This window comes from Liolophura sinensis, chromosome 9, assembly GCF_032854445.1.
Source record: "Liolophura sinensis isolate JHLJ2023 chromosome 9, CUHK_Ljap_v2, whole genome shotgun sequence".
NCBI lineage: Eukaryota > Metazoa > Mollusca > Polyplacophora > Chitonida > Chitonidae > Liolophura > Liolophura sinensis.
This window is the reverse complement of record NC_088303.1, coordinates 558,792-581,004: the sequence shown is the minus strand read 5'-3', so window position 1 is coordinate 581,004 and position 22,213 is coordinate 558,792. Positions and strand designations below refer to the sequence as shown.

General features: G+C 42.1%; 1 protein-coding gene across 1 annotated transcript; it reads left to right on the top strand.

Moving 5' to 3' along the window:
* The first annotated feature begins 1,582 nt into the window (after window positions 1–1,582).
* On the top strand, window positions 1,583–20,650 carry LOC135474964 (low-density lipoprotein receptor-related protein 4-like). Its single transcript, XM_064754670.1, has 6 exons — window positions 1,583–1,655; window positions 4,426–4,496; window positions 16,819–16,954; window positions 17,917–18,088; window positions 18,870–18,995; window positions 20,347–20,650. The coding sequence occupies exons 1-6, from the start codon at window positions 1,583–1,585 to the stop codon at window positions 20,648–20,650; spliced, it is 882 nt and encodes a 293-aa protein (XP_064610740.1).
* The last annotated feature ends 1,563 nt before the right edge of the window (window positions 20,651–22,213 follow it).

Sequence of the window (22,213 nt, the reverse complement as noted above, 5' to 3'; positions counted from 1 at the left end):
GTGTGGCCATTACCCAGGTATAACACTTGTCGCCGCTTGGTTACGTGTGACCATTACCCAGGTATAACACTTGTCGCCGCTTGGTTACGTGTGACCATTACCCAGGTATAACACTTGTCGCCGCTTGGTTACGTGTGACCATTACCCAGGTATAACACTTGTCGCCGCTTGGTTACGTGTGACCATTACCCAGGTATAACACTTGTCGCCGCTTGGTTACGTGTGACCATTACCCAGGTATAACACTTTTCGCCGCTTGGTTACGTGTGACCATTACCCAGGTATAACACTTGTCGTCGCTTGGTTACGTGTGACCAATTGCCTGGTATAACACTTGTCGCCGCTTGGTTACGTGTGGGCAATTGCCTGTTATAACACTTGTCGCCGCTTGGTTACGTGTGACCAATTGCCTGGTATAACACTTGTCGCCGCTTGGTTACGTGTGGGCAATTGCCTGGTATAACACGGCCGTCACTACTCTGTTACGTGTGACCAGTTACCAGCTATAACACTTCCGTCGTTGCTCTGTTACGTGTGACCGCTTGCCTGGTATAACACAACCGACGGTTCTCTGTTACGTGTGACCGCTTGCCTGGTAAAACACTACCGATGCTTCTCTGTAACGTGTGACCAATTGCCAGCTATTACACTGCCGTCGTAGCTCTGTAACGTGTGACCAATTTATCTAGTGCTGCTTCACTGAGGCGACTTACCGAAGGCAAGTAAGTTGCCCCGCCCGAGCCATTATACTGATACGGATGAATCAGTCGTTGCACTATCCACTTCATGCTGAACGCCAAGCGAGGAAGTTACAACTTCCTCTTTTAAGGTCTTACGTGTGACTCCACTCAGGATTCACCCTGGATCTACCACTCCTGAAATGGTCAGTAATGAGAGGTGTGCATACAGTTTCCGCGGGTCCATAGAGAAAAAAAAAGACAAAATGCAACAATTATATACCCCTACTCTCACCTCATTTCCTTCAGCTTGCCTCTCCTCCACCCCCGCCCCCCCCCCAAAAAACAATTAAGGTTGCATACAGTCATGCAACGTTCCAAAATTCGACTTTAAATACTGCACAAAGATATATATATATATATATATATATATATATATATATATATATATATATATATATAGTTTATATAAATGTATCGCGGTTGTTATATTGGTCAAGTGCTGTCCTGACTCCAGTCACTGAGGGTCCGGTTTCCTGCTGTGTATCGCCCTTGACCATATACCAGGCCTCACAGAGATCTCATTAAGTTCTGAAATTCCGACGAACCACTCTGTGCCGATTTCGCTGTTCTCATAAATATTGGATTTCTGGCATACATGCGCACAAGCACACAAAGGTCAAGTAGATGCCTGTCACATGGTATCGTATTAACAATTGTTTTCACTTCACAAAGTTTTTTTTACAAAACACTTCAATCTGTGCATTGTATACATGCCACGCGCTTCGAGTATCTGGTGTGTCACTGATCAAAATATCAACAGGAACTCATCATGTGAGATTGCGCAAAGGAACCTACAGTCAGGTGAAAACAAGAGCGAGTTCATTTATCTACCTACTTCCACAATGGACGGACATAACCAGATATTGCGTTACCTGACATTTACTCTGCCCTTATTGTCAAGTACCTTTGGCTCGGGTAAGGTATAAGCTTATATCTTAAAATTATTTATACGTTCAACAGTAGCAAAGAATTATGCACATATGTTACTAAGTGTTGGTATAAATCGTAAACAGTGAGGTATAAACAGTCTTTATTATTCGTCATGCTGTCAAGGCATATCGCAGCATTGTCAGTTTCCTGTACACATCAGCACAATAATGTGGAAATCTTCAGTGGCCTTGAACAAAGTGAAATTTAGTCGGTTTGTTACATAAAGGCAGTGGGGCCGGGAGCAAGTAAGTAATCGAGAAGCATATAAATTTATAAATTTGTGTTTTCATTCACATCAGATTTACCTGATCAAGATGTCGGAGATATTATAATGAGAAAAAATGATTTACCTGTACCTCTGTTGCCTGTCATACTAAATGCACACTAAACATACAATCAGCCCATTTTGAACAGAAATCTCACTCTCCCACCCTATAACTTCTTTGGTTAGAAAGACAAAGGTTTACGATAAAGTGACCCATCCCAGAGCACTGGTCACATACAATGTACACGCAGTTTGTTAGCTGGTAAGGTTACTAAAGACCAGTACAGCCTCTATAAGCACACCCTCAACACCCTCTGTGAAATTGCTGAAATGTGATATCTGTTTAGTGGTCTTCACTGTTATTAACAAGACGATAATCCGCTATGCATGGTAGAATCATTTCTGCCCTGTTTAAGACAAAAACACCATTAAAAGCATTAGAAGCAGCGTTTGAGTAGGTCAATATATTTAGACTATATTTTTTTTAATTTATATTTACACCATGTTAAACTCAAGGATATTTGTTGAAAACGATGGCAATTGTCAGGTTTATTTATGAAAGGGCTGTGGCATGCAGTGAATCCGGAATTCGACCTTGCAACAGCATTGATTCAATCTCAAATTTAAACTTGAATAAGTCAGTATGATGAACTGGCTTATATTATGATGGGCGCACTTATTATTCTTGTAAATATATAACAGTTTTGTATCATACATTTGGGCTACATCTTATATTAATTCAACAGTGATGTCTGACAGCAACGTGCGGTTAGTCGTGGGTTTCACCTGCTCTGCCAGGTGTCCTGTCACAATTGTGTTGACCGCCGTCGTATAAGTGAAATATTATTGAGTAAAACACCAATCACCTATCTAGTGAACTAGTTGTGAGTGAGTGACTGGCGCTAAGTGCACTTCTCTCATGAACTGGTCGTGAGAGAGTGATTGACGCGAAGTGCACTTATCTCATGAACTGGTTGTGAGTGAATGACTGATACTAAGTACACTTATCTCGTGATCTAGTCGTGATTGTGTTACTGACGCTGAGTGCACTCTCATGAACTGACTGAGTGACTGATGTTGAGTGTGTTGATGCTGAGTGCATGGACACGTCGTGAGTGCGTGACTGATACCAAGTGCACTTATCTCATGAACTGGTTGTGAGCGAGTTTCTGATGCTAAGTGCACTTGTCTCGTGTACAGGTCGTGAGGTCGTGACTGATGTTAAGTGCACTTATCTCATGAACTGTTCGTGGGATCGTGACTGATGTTCACTTATCTCATGTACTGGTGGTGAGGTCGTGACGGACGCTAAGTGCACTTGTCTCATAAAGTGCTTGTGAGTGGGTGACTGATGCTAAGTGCACTTATCTCGTGGACTAGTCGCGAGTGACTGACTGACACTAAGTGTACTTATGAACTGATCGTGAGTGACTGACTGATGCTAAGTGCACTTTTCTCGTGAACTAGTCGTGAGGTCGTGACTGATGCTAAGTGCACTTATCTCATGAACTGGTTGTGGGGATTGACTGATGCTAAGTGCACTTATCTCATGAACTTGTCGTGAGTGAGTGAGTGACCGATTGTTAGTGTTGTGTACGGAAAATAGTCATCGAGTTGGTTAAAAAAACTTTACCACTGGGATATGTGACTCTCTTCAAGGAGGCAGCTTGAAAGTGTTCCGGCTTTCACAATTGTTATATCCTTCAAGCGATCAACTTCCGGTAGACGAGTAGGTTTCTTTTTATATAGTTATAGGCTCTGTACTAAATCGTACGCTTTAAATGTAACTGATACCGCTTCGGTGGTCTAATGCTGGAGCGTCCGCCTCGAAGTCGGGAGGCCGGCCCCGATAGCAGAGTTTGTAGAGCGTCTGTTTCGGGGACGGTAGATTCAGGGTCAGCCCTGGGTCGGGTCACACCTATGACCTTAAAAAAGAGGAATTTGTAACTTCCCCGCTTGGCGTGCAACATTAAGGGGATAGTGCAATGACTGATTGGCCCGTATCAACTTACTTGCCTTCGGTAAGTCGTCGCAGTGAAGCAGCACTAGATAAAAGAGCGGTGGAAATCCGTCCTGCAACAAAGAGGTACCTTACATACACTCCGTCGTCGTCATATGACTGAACTATTGTTAAGCCTCAGGCACTCACTCACTCCCTCGAAGTCGGGAGACCGATTGGGCAATAACACGATGTGAAGGCCAAGCTATATACAGCGAAGATAAAATAAATCGACAGTCCGAAGCAAAAGCGGAAGTAGAAAGTAGTCTACCAACCTTCAAAAAATATTTAGCCTAAACACGTGAATGAAAAAAAAAATTCCGATGTAATTATTGAATTATTTATGTCAACGCATGGAGATGAATGGTTGATACACAACCTATATACAATTTTAAATGATCCTGTTTGCCACAAACAGACATGACAACCTGTCTTTTAGACTATATTTTATACATTTAAGTACTGGCATGCAATATCTGTTTCTATTTCAGAAGTGTACGTAAGCTGTGCCACGACTATTTTACGTTATCAAGATGGCCACTTCACTCAACCCATAAAGCAGGTAACCTGGTTATAGCTGCCATACAGAACCTTGTAAAATCAAGCTAAATCTTTGTTAGGTATGTATTACGTCTGGATGTATTCAGGGTCCTGAAACTGAAAGAGTGTCTGTGTAAATCTGCCATTTGCCCTTCATATACCTTACCGATGCTGCTTTAAAAAAACTGAGATGTCCTCCTTGAATGATGTCACTACCCAGGGCCCACAAAACAGACGGTGTATATTTACAGCGAAAAAACTTCGTGTAAGGCTGTATGAAAGTTAACTGCCATAAATAACACATATCATTTTTTCTTGTCAGGTGAAAATTGGGTTTATATTTAGTTATTAGGTCGGTGTTCACACCATTCTCAACAATATTTTTCTTCCAGATTAATAGCGTGGAGTAGATCGCAGGTAACAACCACTCTTCTCTGAATGAATAATTTAGGGCACTGTGTTCTTTGTACATACTTTTTAAGTGTAGAAAAATACTGCTTAACTGTGTTGCAGAACAGATCAGAAACTTTTTGCCGTGGCCTTTCCACACAAACCACTCCCATTACTCCCATTTAACATTTCCGATGTACTCATGTTCCACTCGGCATCACGAGCTTCGGACAAGCGTTAGAGTAGCTTGTTCTGTGTACAGCTTATTCGGGATATAGGCTCGAGAAGAAACATCAGAAACAGTGCACACTGGTTTCCGTTCGTCCCCTTAGTCATCCTCTACATACATACCGAGTTGTCCGAGTGCTTGGTTAAAGTATTATGGTTCATCCATTCGGTTATTCCCTCGAACCCCATTCTCGTAGTATGTCTTATTTTATTTCTATTTCCTCTTCCTGAGAGCGGGTCGTGGCCTAATGGCTATAAATTGCTTGGGCACACGAGGTGGGTGTGCACACCAGCTCTAGACCATATAAGACAATACAACATAGAGTGTTTCATGGTTTTATTTTAATTGTTCGTGGAAATGCTTAAATAGTAGCAAATTACATGCCACTAGCACCACGCGTAAGCGCATTTAGGTGAACAAAGTGGATTGAGTTTACTTTCAAACTAGAACTGTCTGCACTTATACGGCTTCCAAGCGGTCTGTACACACAGCATTCAGTGTCGACTTTCTAAAACTTTCCACTTTCTCCGCCACAGACCGTCCAAATCTATCAGTTCTATGTTCTTCTGAAAGGACCTCAGGTTTGTCTAATACGAGCTAAAAACATGTCCGTAATTCATATTAGACAACAAGTAAATTGCATTTACCAGATTTCGTACTTTTAACGAAAACAAACTATTTCAGCAAAACCCGTCATCACGATCTCCCATAAATGAACCATAGTGTCCATACTTTAGTCTGAAATGAATTTGCTAAGAATCGCTAGGAGTAGACTGGACTTGAACTCCAGGCTGATAGGACCGATAGTCTGGTGCCTGATAATTTCATGGTCATTGATGAAAAAGACCGGTGACTGTTTGGGGCGATATTTGAATGGGAGGTTTCTTCAATTTTGGTATGTATGTATGCTTGGTGTGTGTGTGTGGGGGGGGGGGGGGGGTGGGGGGGATGGGGGGCGTCATACGTATTTTTGATGGTTTTGATAACCTGAAAACTATACTCAGTAAAAAAAACAGTGTAATCCTGACGTCAAGGAACATTAGACAGTGAGTTTATTCAAGTATTTTTTTAGCTTTTATCTACTTTTTAGCTAATTTCATTGGTCTGTCTCAGCATAACTTGCATACCAAACAGAACGTTTATTTTTTTACAATATAAGTACGGCGATCCACCTAAAATTTGCAAAGACTATTAGCCGATTTACGGAAAAAGATGGTTTAAGATTATCAATAAAATTCTAAATGGCTGCTAAATCACGTGACTGGCCAAACAGCACAAAATGTCAAAAGCTGCTTCATATGTTGGCTATTAAAAATGCCAACTTTGTTTTTTCTACCTTTAGCGGTTTTGGAGATATTGCAATTTTAGGACCCGACTATGAATAAAAAAACAAGTTTTTAAACGAATTTTAATGACAAAACTGTCAGCCGTAACTCTGCGGTTCCGCAGTCAGAAATGAAGATCTGTAGTTGATCTGTCTACGGATCAATTTTCAGCTTGATATCTGGCCAGGTGACATTTGAAAAATGACACGAAAATGAACTTTAATTGCAATTTAAAGAAAAACTATACATCGTAGAAAAAACTAAAACCACGGTTTTGGATCAAACTGCATTTAATTGCTATATTTCTTTTTCAAACTTCAGCCACAGGTCATCACGTGACTACAACGACCAATACCGACCTTCCACTTTTCTGGACCGATTTGCATAAAATTTTCAATCCTGACACCCCCAGCAGTGTTGTACATGCATAAAAATTTTCACTGTTATCGGATAAGCGGTTCTGGAGAAGAATGTTTTTTTAGATTTCCATACTTCTCCAATATCGTCGAAAAGTGGGTCACAGGTGGGTAAAGTTTTATACTCCAACAGGTGGCCCAAGCGATTTGGTAATGTCGCCGTGACACGCTGTTTTCTCGCAAAACAAAACAAAAAAACAGTTGTTAGTGAAGAAGAAAAACTAGAATTGCATGCAGTTGTACGGCTTTCAAGCGGTCTGTACACATAGGTATTTAATGAGCTGTTTTAATAAATACAGGATATGCAGGACTTCAAAATTTGACAAAAGGTCGATTCATTGTATGCTGGCACATTTACCACTGTATCTTATATAATGCATATACACTCTATTCGTGACTAGGATGTATCTAAAAATATCGTAAGTATGCCAACCGATGTAGTTCGACGTCCTGATCACGAATCCAGTCGCAAATTGCGATCAGACCGCGAAAAATCGCAGTGTTCCCATTTTTGCAAGTCACGTGAAAGAAAGCTGTACATCTCTAAACCTGAATATCGTTGTATATAAAAGGCTATATATGTGTGGTGAAAATTGTTGACGTATGTCAAAAAACATAGGACATGCACGCCTTTGAATGATGCCCACAGGCAGATTTACCACATCTGGCACATTTACATATAGATGCCATATAGTGTAATACAACGTATGGATGGCTACGATGAAGATGTATCATATATATGTTCTCTTAATTATCTGGTTTACACTGAAGTTGCGAATGGGTCACCCAGTTCCATTGCAACGTTGTGCATATATTTCTGAAAGTCAGTTTTGTTTTGCGCAAACCTTGTCTTCTTTACAACACGCTAACTTGGCCCCGGTGATTGACAGATATCTACATATGCCTGGTCTCGGTGTTGGCTTTCTGACAACGGCGGAACTATTAGTAAAGCAGTCAGTCAGTGCATGGCAGTTCGTGGATTCATACGTGGAAGTATGAACTTGCGGTTACACGGGCCACGTTTTTTGCGTCCGAGAAGGAATCGCTGTTTTTCACTGGGCATGATTATCAAGCGGGAACGCGAATGGCCGGCCACCTGTCGTAGTGATAAACGGTGTAAGGTCGCATTGAAATATTCAAAGCCGTATATCTGGTTATGTAGTTATTTTCGACCAACAACTTATGCTCTCATATAAAAGATATAAGTGTACAGAAAATGTGTATGGAAATTTGAAGCGAAAAATGCCACTTCCTTGTGGTCTTAAACATATATATCACAGCATGGATAGTAAGTGAGATGCTGGCAAATTTTCCCCGACTTGACATAATTACAGAAGGATTTAAACGCTAACCGTCTCCCGGTTGTGTGGTATGACGCCGATGTGTTTCGGGCAGTTGAACGGCGAAGATGACTGACATTCGGGAATTTGATATCAGGCAGATTACGCCGGGCTTCATGCGAGATCACGCGCCTTTCTACGTGATCCTGCGGTACTGAGGCAAGGCTCGTGTATAGATGGGCGCCATCAGCGCAGTGATATCCCCTCAAAGTTGGCTATAATTGGTGATAGAGGAGTATCAGATATTTAATAATTGTTTTGAGATTCCTTGAGGCTAAATCTGTATCAGTGGTATAAAATCAAGCAACCACCTGCAGCTGAATTAACCAAAAACATCGAAAATAGAAATGAAATATTTACTCACGAATTAGGTAATGAATATTAACTTATTTAACATGGCGGCGCCCTCGAAAGACGGCACGAAAAGAGAGTTTCGTAGAGGTAATCGCATATGCCAAGGCCAGCGGTGGCGTCTCTGTAGAGTTAAAGGCAAAGCAGGTCACCGCTCTTCATGCGGCATGTGAGAAAAGAGATGTCATTGCGGTCCAATCGACTGGGTATGGTGAAAGGCTTGTATGTCAGCTTATGCCTGGGGTCATCCAGCGTCGAGAACACAATGTTGTATTTCTCTGAACTGAGATTCGCATTATTTGCCAAAACTTGTGATTTTTGTGAATGGACACTGTGAAAATAATCGATTCTGAACATTGCGAACGGAAATAACAGTGGACTCTGTGAACATTAGCTTGATTTTTAGTGTGATTGACTGTTCTCCCCAACGCTGGAGCAAAAAAGTATGGAAGCCCGTTACGGACATTTGGCCTTTGCACTGTAAGCTGGATTTCTACGATGTCGCGTATAGGACAATCGAGTTTACTCTGGTGAAGCTCCATGACACTTGTGCTCTATATAGATGTGCTGCATTTTCTACGGAAGCCCAGTATGTGACACACTGACTTGTGTTATTGTAATTCCTGGAAAATGGCGGAAGAACAAGCTAACAATATACACGCTCCTAATGTTGTACATGTCCCTACAAACATTCCACTGCCAACCAAACTGGATCTGAAAGGAAACTTGGCGACGAATTGGAAAAAAATCAGACGGATGTGGGACAATTATGAAACCGCAACTAGACTTTGTGATTCGGAAAGTAAATACAGGACTGCTACCCTACTGACTTGTATAGGCGTGGATGCATTGGATATTCTTGATGGTTTAACCTTCACACAGGAAGAGGATAAACAGGATATAGACATTGTACTGCAGAAGTTTGAAACATTTTGTGTCGGAGAGACCAATGAAACTTACGAGAGATACTGCTTTAATCGCCGAGACCAGGAGACATCAGAGACTGTTGACTCGTATGTTGCAGTGCTTCGTACACTTGCAAAGACGTGCAATTATGGACAGCTGGAAGATAGCTTAATAAGAGACAGAATTGTGGTTGGAATTCGTGACAACAATACTCGAAAGAGGTTGTTGCAGGATGCGAGACTGACTTTAAAATCTTGCATTGATGTGTGCAGAGCACATGAATCGGCTTCTCAGCAAATGAAATCTATGGCTTCTGTTGACGAAGTTCAGCAGGTAAGGGACAAACATAAGAACAAAACCCAACACAGACAGAAAACGCAGAAGCAACATAAAGGGAAACAGAAGAACCATTCAGAGCTGGAATGTAAATTCTGTGGCAAACGTCATCCTTTTGTTAAGGAAAAATGCCCTGCCTGGGGTAAAGTTTGCTCCCACTGTGATAAACCCAATCACTTTTCGTCCAAATGTCCAAATAAAGGCAAACAGAGACAGCATAAAGTTCATCAAGTGGACACTGATGAGGAATCATCAGATGGGGAAGAGGAATATGTGCTATCCGTAAGTTCAAAAGGAAAACAGACTGACACCAATGGCAAAGGATTTCCAAAACGTATCTTTGCCCGATATTCTCCCTGAGAATCTCTACGCTGAAATCTACAATGACAGACAACTGAAGAAAGTGGAAAAATCCACAACAACCCTGGTTATGTTCAATGGAACAGAAACTATACCTGTCGGGAAACGCCGCATTTCAATGAAAAATCCTAAGAATGGGAGGAAATACAGCGTTGAATTTGTCATCGTGAAGGGTGACTACAGACCTCTGTTGGGAGCCAGAGCGGTTCAACAGATGAATCTTATAACCGTAGAGACTGAGAATATTATGCTGCTGTCGCATCAGCACAGTGATGATGTGAAGTCAAGGAAACAGCCTGGTGTTACCATGAATGAAATCAAGTCTTCCTATAGAGATGTTTTTCAAGGAGAAGGAAAACTGGAAGGACTGCTACATCTTGAAGTCGACGACAAAGTGCAACCTGTTGAGTTGCCATGTCGCAAAGTTCCTGTTGCTCTTCAGCCTAAACTGAAAGAAGAGTTAGAGAATCTGACCAAGAAAGGTATAATTAAGCCAGTCACCGTGCCTACTGACTGGATTTCAGCAATGGTTGTGGTTTCTAAACCCGATGGACGACTTCGTCTGTGTATCGATCCAAAACCTCTGAACTCTGCTCTGAAACGAAACCATTACCTAACCCCCACGATCGATGATCTCCTTCCTGATCTTGCCAATGCTAAATGCTTTAGCCACGCTGACGCGAAGAATGGATTCTGGCACGTTGAGCTCGATGAAGAGAGCAGCCACCTGACCACTTTTGAAACTCCTTGGGGACGGTACCGCTGGCTCCGTATGCCATTTGGTATTTCTACCGCACCGGAAGAATTCCAGCGTAGACTCAACGAAGCACTGGAAGGTCTAGATGGTGTGAAAGTAGTACACGATGATGTTCTAGTTTTTGGTGTTGGAGACACTGACCAAGAAGCTGACGAGGATCACGATAGAAAGGTGATTGCCTTCATGGACAGATGTCGTGAGAAGAACATTAAACTGAATCAGAGTAAGTTTCAACTTCAAAGTGCCGGGAGGTTCCATACCTTGGACACATCTTGTCTTCTTCTGGATTGAAAGTTGATCCTTCTAAAGTGATGGCAATCAAGGATATGCCAGCCCCGACGGATAAGAAAAGTGTACAACGTCTGTTAGGCATGGTCAACTTCCTCCAGAAATTTGCCCCAAAACTATCATCGACAACTGCCCCTTTAAGAGAACTTCTCAAAAATGAGAATCACTTTCTCTGGGATGAAGAAGTCCATGGAAAATGTCTTCAGGAAGTGAAGGATATCTTGTCAAGTCCTCCTGTTTTGAGATATTTTGACGACAAAGCTGAAACAGTACTTCAATGCGATGCTTCCCAAGATGGACTGGGAGCATGTCTCATACAAAATGGCCAGCCGGTGGCCTATGCATCGCGTTCCTTGTCTTCTGCAGAGAAGAATTATGCACAGATTGAGCGAGAAATGCTCGCCATTGTCTTTGGAATGGAACGGTTCGAACAATACGTCTATGGAAGGAAAGTCAGGATTGAATCCGACCATAAACCACTGGAATCAATCGTCCGCAAAAGCCTACACAGCGCCCCGAAGAGACTACAACGCATGCTATTGAGGCTGCAGAAGTTTGATTATGAAGTGACCTACAAGAAAGGAACAGAGATGTATCTTGCCGACGCACTCAGTCGCGCATACTTACCATATTCCAAGACAGCTACAAATGAACATGGAGATATGCTAATTGACGACAGGTGTCCAACAGCTATCGAGACGGAATCCAAACAGCCACGTCATCGGATCCAACCATGTCAACACTGAAGAGAGTGATACAGGATGGATAGCCAGACAGAAAGGAAGATGATCCCTTTACAGTACAGCAATACTTCCCATTCAGAGATGAACTCTCCGTTCAGAATGGAATAGTGTTTAAAGGTGAGAGAGTTATCGTTCCTGTTAGTGTCAGACCAGAAATCTTGCACCGGCTCCACTCATCGCACATTGGTCTTCAGTCATGCATTCGAGGAGCCAGAGAGCTAGTATACTGGCCGAACATGATAAAGGACATTACCGATTTGTTAAGTAAGTGTAACACGTGCAACGCCTTACAGAACAACCAGCCGAAAGAGACTCTCATCAGCCATGAGATTCCCAGTCGCCCATGGGAGAAAGTGGGTTGTGACCTATTTGAGTTTGATGGCAAGGATTATATGATACTGGCAGACTATTACTCTGACTACTTCGAGATTGATCGACTACATGACAAAACGGCTACTACAGTGATAAAAACGATGAAATCACAGTTTTCCCGTCATGGAATTCCTGTCCAGCTCATGTCAGACAATGGCCCTCCCTATAATTCGACCGAGTTTAAGAAGTTTGCCGACAAGTATGAGTTTGAACATATTACTTCTTCGCCACGTTATCCGCAATCAAATGGCAAAGTGGAAAGCGCAGTTAAAACCGTGAAGCAGCTCATGGCCAAATCTCTACATGCCAAAACAGATCCCTTCCTTGCTTTGCTAGAATGGAGAAACATACCAGCAGAAGGAATTGGTAGCTCATCAGTACAGAGATTGTTTGGACGAAGAACAAGGACTCTTCTACCAGCAACCAACGAACTTCTCAAGTCGAAAACTGTTGACAGAGTCACCGATAAACTGGCAAGTAGAAAGCTGAAACAAGCTCGATACTACAATCGTTCCGCTCGTGATCTCGCTGATCTGCAACCTGGAGATGTGGTAAGACTTAAGCCCCACAACAGAGACAAATAGTGGCAGAAAGCAGTTGTTGACAAACAAGTAGACATACGCTCCTACAGCATTCACACTGAAGATGGTAGACGGTTCAGAAGAAACCGCCGTGATCTAAGAACGACAAAGGAAGACTGCCCAGAGGTAAGAATGCCCGAGGTATATACTCCAGCCCAAGTACCAGAAAAGGAAGATCGCCTCGTGGATACCAGGACAACAAGTCCACCGCGTCAGGAAGTAAACCCAGAAACTCCAAGCACCGTGGTTACGCGTACTTCGTATGGACGAGTGGTGCGAAAGCCAGCACGTTTTCAGGACTATATATCTCAGTGAGAAGTTGTATTTTTGACTTTATCGTATCAGTGACTTTGCTACCGGTTGTGTATGCCCTGGACAGTGCCGTGAAGAGTTAATTTCAATTTTCACTCACTATATCATGTTGTTAAATGTTTCTTTTCAGAGGTTCTTCCACATCTTCAATTCAGAGACTGTTGAACATCCAGAACATTGGTTTAAGTCGTCGTGTTTCAAAGAACTGTAATTTCTTTCACAGTTGTTCTTTTACTTATTTCATGTTGAAAAGGGGGATGTCACGTAATTGGCCTAACGTAAATCCGTTTCCAATAAGTATAGTTTTACATACTCTCCTGGTCCGACGTTGCAGGACCCTGCTGTAGGGTTCCGATGTTATCTTCAGTAAAACAGTTGACTTGTTCGAACTATCAGAAGTCTGTTCAATTATTCAACTCCCGCAGCACCCAAAGCGACGAAACAGGTGCGTTCGCCTTCACGTGTAGTTGTTAACGTAAGGCAAAAGAAGTCATCTCAGATCAGGTGACGTAATGCACGAGCCTCGCTTTCGACGTCGCTGCTGTAAAAACTGTGGTGCCTAAGTCTGTTAGAGATGTAATCTCAACATAGGCATTAAGTACGTCTATTTTAGAATGGCTGGGCTCGTATCGCTCACGCGGGGGCCTCCGTGGTTCAGTTGGTTAGCGCGCCAACGCAGAGTTATGACCCCAGAAGCCTCTCACCAATGCGGCCTCTTTGAGTTCAAGTCCAGCTCATGATGGCTTCCTTTCCAGTCCTACGTGGGAAGGTCTTGCAGCAACCTGCGAATGGCCGTGGGTTTCTCCCGGGCTCTACCCGGTTTCCACCCACCATAATGTTGGCCGCCGTCGTAAATGTGAAATATTCTTGAGTACTGGGTAAAACACCCATCAGATAAATAAATAAATATCGTTCACGCCAGTCAGTCATGTCAGAGTTCCATCGCAGCTTACCGAATTTGTCACTTGATGAAAATTTTAAATATTTTAAATGCTGTGCTTGGCATAGTTTGATGTTCTCATCACTAATCTGGTCTTTTTACTTTTCTCTGATGCACAGTTTTGTCGAGAATTGCCATTAAAATGGAACGAAAAAGTGCAATTTCCCCCCATATTTGGAGGTCACCTGACACAAAACGGCTATAGCTGTAAAGCTGAAAATGGGCGAGTGCAAAGGACTATATGTGTACTACATGTGTCTGGAAAATCGTTGAAGTGTCTAAATAAATGCGTGAGTTGCAGTGTTTGAAAAATTATCCAAAGGCCGATTTGCTATATTTGGCACTTTTGACGTCCCCTTGTTTTATAATGCATTTTAAATACATTTATGTCTATGATCAATGTACGAACACAGCTGTGTTGTACGTATGCTACCCGACGTAGTTTGACGTCCTGATGAGGAATCTGGTCTTATTTCCTTCCTGCGACATGTAGTGTTGCTGCAAATTGCTATCAAATTGAGAAAAAGCGCAATTTCCACCATATTTAGTGGCCACGCCACGGAAAACTGTTACAGCTGTAAGGCTGAAAATCACTAAGAGCAAAGCACTATACATGTACTCTATGTATGCTGAAAATCTTTGAGCAAAAGCGGACATGCACGCCTTCAAATATTACCCAAAAGTCGATTTACTCCGTCTGGCACATCTCCCTACATGTGATATACAGTGTACTTACAATGCACTAATGACTACGAAGAATGTAGGCTTTTTGATTAAGTTGGTTGTGTATCTATACATGGACACGATTAAGTTAACCCGAAACGACACCAAATAGGCCGGCAATGCCAGCTTGAACCCCGGCACCGCTGCTTTAGCAGCCATAATTTTGGTGTTTTTGGGTCATAACCTGAAAGCTATACTAAGTACAAAACTAACTCGTACAAATTTGTAATCCGGACGTCAAGCATTGCTAGACAGTGTGTTTATTTAATAATTTTGAGAAGTTTTTAGACTTTTTAGCCTAGTAAATGTTGTAGATCACTGTTCGTAGATCACCTTGCCTTGGGATTGACACGCTTTCGAAAACGCTGTTCTTTTTGCGCAATCTTAAACGTTTATTGAAGGGCATACACTTGTCATTCACCAATATGTTGTGCATGTCTGTATGTTACACGCTAGAAAGTTCTTCAGTAACTTGCCAAAGGTTGGCAGTTTACCCCAGGCACAGCGGTTTTTACTCATAACGCTGGTCATCATCGTATAAGTGAACAATTATTGAGTTTGGCGTATAACAACAACCAAATAAGTAAAAAAAGAGTTTTTCCTGCTCCTTTTGTATTTATCCACAACTGACGTCTATACTATATCAAGTCGATTGAAAATTTCAATTTCATAGAGGGAAATCTTGTAAGGTGGTCTTACAGGTTCCTTGGCGATCACTCGCGGCGTTTGCCTTCCATCAGTATGGCAAATGCATAAAAATACGTAGGCTACGTGGATGAAACATGAAAAAGTTCGTTAGCAACTTTTCAAAAAACGGCGCATGGTTTTCCCCGGTGAATTCTGGTTTCTTCTGGTTAACTGAAATATTCTTGAGCTCGGCGGGCAAACATCAGTAGAAAATGATCTAGAGACCACTCTGTGAACGCTAATGTCTCCCCGGCCCACCAGCTAGCTAAAATGTACAAGTCCCCACCATTCAGATAAAAAGACAATTCACCTAGCATTTGTGTCGTATCTTGGAATTGTGAAGAATTGTTTAAAGATTCTTCGGTTTGGATCCAGAATTGGTTGACAAGCAAAATATAATAGATTTGTGGAAATTATGTCAAGCACAAGCAGTGCGCAAATTTTGATCAAAATCCGTTCGTTACTTTTTATCAACATCTGACAATGGTGAATCAATCGTTTAAACGATTAATGCATCCGGGTCCAGACATACGGATGGCATGAAATGGTACTTGTACAAAGGCTTAGTGGTGCACAAAGTTACATCTAAATCCGTGCCTAACTTTCCCCGTCAAATTGTTGACAGACAAGTGACAATGGTGAAGAATCGTTTATTAACATTTCCTGCATCCGGGTCGCTACCAAAATGTAATGAACTTATGACCAAGATGTTAAGATGTGCACCAAATTGGCAAACATTTGCTAACAGACACCCATCTTGTATGACGACTGGTACACGAATGTCTGTTTCGACGCATATAGATGCAGACAGATAGGCAGACAGACAGATAGGCAGGCAGACAGATAGGCAGATAGGCAGGCAGACAGATAGGCAGACAGACAAAAAGTCAGATAGTAGGTCAAAAGTAATCCTTTCCTTTTGTATGTATCGAGCGATTTGCACCTTTAGGTTTGCGTTCGTGGAAAGCATGGGAAGATCTGCAAGCAACCTTCGCATGCAAAGTCGTGTGTTTCCAATTGGCTCTGCCCCGTTTCCTCACACCACAATGCCGATCTCCATCACATAATTAAATATATAAATAATTTGGAAAGCCTTCTAGTTCGTTTTGTAGATATTGTTGTGCCTTTCGCTGTCCAGTTGCAGTTGAACTTAGATCACCTTGGCAGCTCCGTTCTCCGCCTGTCGCTGTTAGTTACTGTGGGACAAAAAATACTGGACGATCTGGAGAAAATATGGTCCTAATTAGGTCATATTCGTGATTTAACCTCCGTGATTTTTATTCTGCAGGGGTTGGGTAGGGTAGTTTCCCTTGCTGTGGACTCAGACCTGGGGATTCTGTTCTGGTCAGATGTATCGGCGGCAAAACGTGGTATATACAGAACTAAGATAGGGGATTTCACTAAGGTCGAACGTATCATATCAGGTAAGAAAATACGTGCGTTTTACACGAAACCTGGACAGAGGGATACTGAAGTGGAAGGTCAGACACATTTTTAACATATATGAAATCCACTGAACAGGCCGTGGCTGCGTGACACGGGGCATAGTTCAAACCTATTCCTGGTAAGTGGGTTGTCAACATTCTAAAACTTTCATTGTCCTCGGCACCTTAAGCATTGAAGGATTGATGGTGCTGTCTTGTGTGGTATTGCATTGAGTGAGACCACATGCCCCTACACCCCTATCCCAAGCCCCACTACCCCCCCCCCCCCCCCCTATATGGCATGTGTCACACGAGGAAGACTTTATCTGTAACTAGCCAAAGGTCGATGGTTTATTCCTGACATTCCGGTTTTCCCCAATCCATAAAACTGCATGGTCACCATCGTGTATATAACAGAGCTTAAAGACGTAAACAGTACAGACGTTAGCATTGCTGCTCTGTCGTCATGTGAAGGAAATATTGGAACTGTGGCCAAGTGGTGACTTGCTAGCACAGTACTCAACAGCCTCTCACCTATACGGTCGCTGTGGGATCAAGTCCAGCTCATGCTGGCTCCCTCTCTGGCCGTGACAAGGTTTACCAGTGACTTGAAGATGGCGGGCTTTGCACGCGTCCCCACCGGCCGTAATGTAACCCGCCGTCGTGTAAGTGAAATTTTTTTGAGATGGGTAAATAAATTGATATGGTGGACATATTGCTGACGATCTAAAACTCTAAAGTGAAAATTTGGAAGGATGAAGCCGATGTTCTTATGACTCTTTCGAGAGGATATTTTTGTTACAATGACTGAAAGTTACTTGTATGTCTGTAATCTCTGTGACAGAAAGGAATGAAACTGATAACTATTAGACAACATTCAGTGTTTCAAATTATAGTGCCGGTTATCCAATGAAGAATAAGTTCTTAAACTAATTTTTGTATGTTTCATTTTTTTCCTTCAGATGTGGATGTCGTGAATGGCATTGGGCTCGACCCTGGCCGCGGTCATGTTTACTGGACAGACGAATCAAGAGGGACGTTAGAAGTGGCTCGATATGACGGTACGGACAGAGTGGTTTTGCTGGTGGACCAGTTCGGCTTACCCCGCGGAGTGGCTGTACAGGCGACAGATGGGTAAGGGAAGGAGTGGACTTTTCCAAAGGATCAAGCAAAAGAAAATTTAGTTCGTCCAGTCATATACAAAATCAACGCGACACATTTTCTGGCACAGTGGCGACTCGGGTACAAGCCGGGCTGATCGTAGGTCTCTAGCAATACACGAGTAGACTACGTCACCAGTTTGCTCACACACAGTCTGAGTACGACTGAACAATATAGACTACACATGTAGCTTAGGCCGGAATTATTTTAGTTCCTCAATCTTGCATAAGGCACCAAAGAAGTATGCATTTCAATGAGTAAGAGGAATAATGGAATAATACAACGACGATATATGGCAGTCAATATGACTGATTCATTGAATCTACCAAGAACCCAGGTACTACAGTGCGGCTTCCCCCGTAATCACAAACATGTGCACTATGGGTACCGATATTCGGAACAGTTAATAAAACAGACATGTCACTCTTAATTTGTGTATGCCGATCAGGTACGGGAACGCCCCTGGCTGGCCTAGCAGTATATCAGGTTCTGCTGCAAAATCACACTCTTTCCTCTTCGGCTTTAAGTCAGGTGGTTTATGTGGTAGGGCCTACTGCAGAAGGACTGTTTCACGGCGCAAATCAATGATATGTAATTTACCATGTGTTTACGACTGAAGGTGAACTTTCATTGCTTAGAAAAGACTACCACATTTATAGCCTAAGCTCTTACTGGCATTGTTTGTGAATATTCATAATGACGTACATACAATTAGAACTTTGCCACGCACGTGATGTTTACGATTCCTTCCCAGGTATCTGTTCTGGGGCGACCAAGGAACGGGTCACATACACAGATCTCGTCTTGACGGCAGTGAGCGAGCGATATTATTGAATGATACCATCTGGCCTAACGCTGTCGTTTGGGATTCCTACAGAAGGTAAACGAATCGAAACAGGAAACCACATGCGATAACGAGGAAACCTTTCTAGAAAAGTGGGTTCAGGTAAAGCAGCTATGGCAAAGCTTCAAAATTCATAACCCAAAATTCAAGCACAGCTACAATCAAAATGTTTTGCTCTAGGAATTTTTACCCAAATTCTTTATTGCACAACAATGTACCAACCACAGTTTGAGTTCCTGTTCTGAGTTTGGCTTTAAAAGCACTTGCAATTTATGTCTTAAGTTGCTGGATAGATGCGAGCTTTGGTTTATGAAGCTTCGCATGCATACACGAGAGCTTAACACGCCACTCAACACTACCGGTGGAATGGAGTTGGTCCAAGTCGGTGATGGCCGAATAAGACTTCCAGATTGAATAGCATATATACGTCTATACCGACTGGAGTGCAACTTCTGTTGATTCGCGTCGTTGTATCGGGTTGATTTGAGTTGTGTGTTAAGCTCACGTGTATTTATTTTTTTATTTATCTGATTGGTATTTTTCGCCGTACTCAAGAATATTTCAATTATACGAGCATTATGGTGGGAGGAAAGTGGGCAGAGCCTGGGGGAAACCCACGACCATCCCTGACAGACCTTCCCACGTACGGCCTGAGAGGAGGCCAGCATGGGCTGGACTTAACTCACAGTGACTGCATTGGTGAGAGGCTTCTGGGTCATTACGCTGGGCTAGCGCGCTAACTTATTGACCAGCTCACGTGTATGACGAGCTTAAAACCTAATCGGAGTGCCTATGGTATAACTATAACATTTCACTTAGAAGTAGGTTTTGCAAAACAGTTTAATATTCAGGATTTTCAACCCTATTTAAGACAGAGAAGTCAGTCAGTGTTTTACAAAAGAGAAAAGATGCATTGGCTTGTGTTGCCCATACTGTACAAAGCATCCTGAACAGTTGTCTCATACCGCCACGATATGACTGTAGTACGCCAATATGACGTTAAGCCATTCTCCTTCACTTAGAATACTTTAACTAGTCGTTAGCAGATACAATAAGACAAAATAAATCAAACTAGGCTGTGTCGGAGACTTTTGGCAATATAAAAGTACAGGTGTTTCTGTTCAAAATCCAAAATAAGGTTCATAACATTTATAGCGTGGTTTGATTTATAACTTTTTCAAACTTTACAATCATGTTAAGACTATAAATAGTACAGTTATGGGTCTAATATTTTCTGAGAGGCAATAAATTGGCCCATTCTTGGTACATAGAGAAAAGCTGATTTGATTAGCTAATAAGGATATTTTTGCCATAAAATCTGGGACTATTCACTGCATGAGTTCAGAGATTTGTCACGACCTGGCGTTGTTTCCTTTTTTCTCTCCAGTTCTTTGCTTTGGGTGGACGGATGGACAAACAAGATGATGGCAAGCACTGGTGACGGGGATACGCAAGCTATTTTCTCTGACCTGTCAATCCTGACTAATGAGTCATCCTTGTTTGGCCTGACCGTTGACAGTGGGCAGTACATGGCCACGCTTCGTGATGGGCGGATCTTCCTCCTGTCGACCAATGGGGAATTATCCCGTGTGATGGAGGTCGGGGATCTGCAGAATTGTACAGACTTGTTCGCGATTGTTGCAAGGCGCACCGAAGAAGATGTCAACGGTGCTTATCACTTACTGATATAACCACAAACTGAGTATAGGATATAGGTTACTATGAAAAATCATCGGCATTATATGGCGTGCCATACCGCAGATTTTATTTAACGAAGTCTATCCGATTTAGACGCGGCTAATTGGCCAGGGACCTGTCAGTCAATACATGGCTAGTAGTTTCCTTGCTCAGTTCGACTTGTCTTCACGTGAAGACTTTTCTACAGCAATAACTTCATCCCGTTTATTTGAGTGTTATCTCTTGTAACGTAGTATAGATTTACTCTTGCTGTTAAGTGTGGCGTGCACCCCATCCCTTTTCAGGGCTTGGAAAACGCCAAATTTATAATTTCACTCACTCACTCACTCGCAGCAATAACTACTTTTGAATTGCATTGACAGGGGACAGTGTAATTCCTCTCGGTTGAGGGACAAATTAGAGTTTGTCGGGTGTGGACTCCAGTAATGAGTTGTTTCCATTGTTATACATGGTCACAAAGTAGAATAAGAGATCCATCCATTGCTTTGAATTATTTAATAACATTGAACGCTCAAGACAGCTGATTGGACAATGGGATATTTGTCAGATTCTTTGCTGATTTGCTAACATCTCTTAGAAATCGGTTGTAATTTCAGGTTACAAATAAGTAAACTAAATTACATAAGGTTAACATAGGCAAGCTCATGATTTTTCAACAACTTATAAGTTTGATTATGAGAGGAGGAAAAATTTTTTATTAATTTTCTTTGGGGGGGGGGGTCTCATTTTTTCATGCAGTGTCTGTCCCATGTGGTACAAGGAAGGCCATCCCGTGCTCTCATATGTGTTTGCCGAGTGATCAGTACGGATATCAGTGCACATGTCCTACCTATGGAGGCTACTCATTGGCTGATGATAGGCTTTGCAAAAGTAAGTCTGGACGCCGTGGTATTGTGAAATTGTAAAATTAAATCAGGGCGCTGCGCTTTTGTGAAATTGCAGAATGAAATCTGGGCATTGTGATAATGTGAAATTGTATGCGGCCTTTGTTGTCTTAACTTGAGAGGTTTGATTGTGTTGTCAAAGCTTACTTATTTTGTCAAAAGCTTACTTGTGTTGTCAAAGCTTACTTGTGGTGTTAAGCTTAATTGTGTTGTCAGGGCTTTACTTGTGTTGGCAAAGCTTACGTGTGGTGTTAAGCTTACTCGTGTTGTCAAAGCTTACTTGTGTTTTCAAAGTTTACTTGTGTTGTCAGAGCTTTACTTGTGTTGTCAAAGCTTACTTATTTTGTCAAAGCTTACTTGTGGTGTTAAGCTTACTTGTGTTGTCAAAGCTTATTATAAATGAAAGCACTTATTCGGTGCCACCAATTCCATACAAGCATAGATGCTCAAAATTCCAGATACGTGTTTAGCGAACGTGTCAAAATAAAACGAAGGTGTAAAGTTTTATGAAATGCAGACTGTTCGATTTTGCTATTATGTCTTCGAATCTTTCTGGTTATATTTACCCTATATTTCATTTTGGTCTTGCAGCACTTGTTTCTCATTGCATCGAATGAAGTCATTTTGTTTGATTAAAATGTTTGTGTCCTTTTCTGATAGTTCCTTCGGAAA

What these genes read in the sequence shown, in the direction of transcription:
- LOC135474964 (XM_064754670.1), top strand. Translation starts at nt 1,583, where the DNA reads ATGGACGGACATAACCAGATATTGCGTTACCTGACATTTACTCTGCCC. An exon ending in GTCAAGTACCTTTGGCTCGG is followed by an intron (nt 1,656 to 4,425) that starts GTAAGGTATAAG and finishes TTTCTATTTCAG; the next exon opens with AAGTGTACGTAAGCTGTGCC. An exon ending in GTTTGGGATTCCTACAGAAG is followed by an intron (nt 18,996 to 20,346) that starts GTAAACGAATCG and finishes TTTTCTCTCCAG; the next exon opens with TTCTTTGCTTTGGGTGGACG.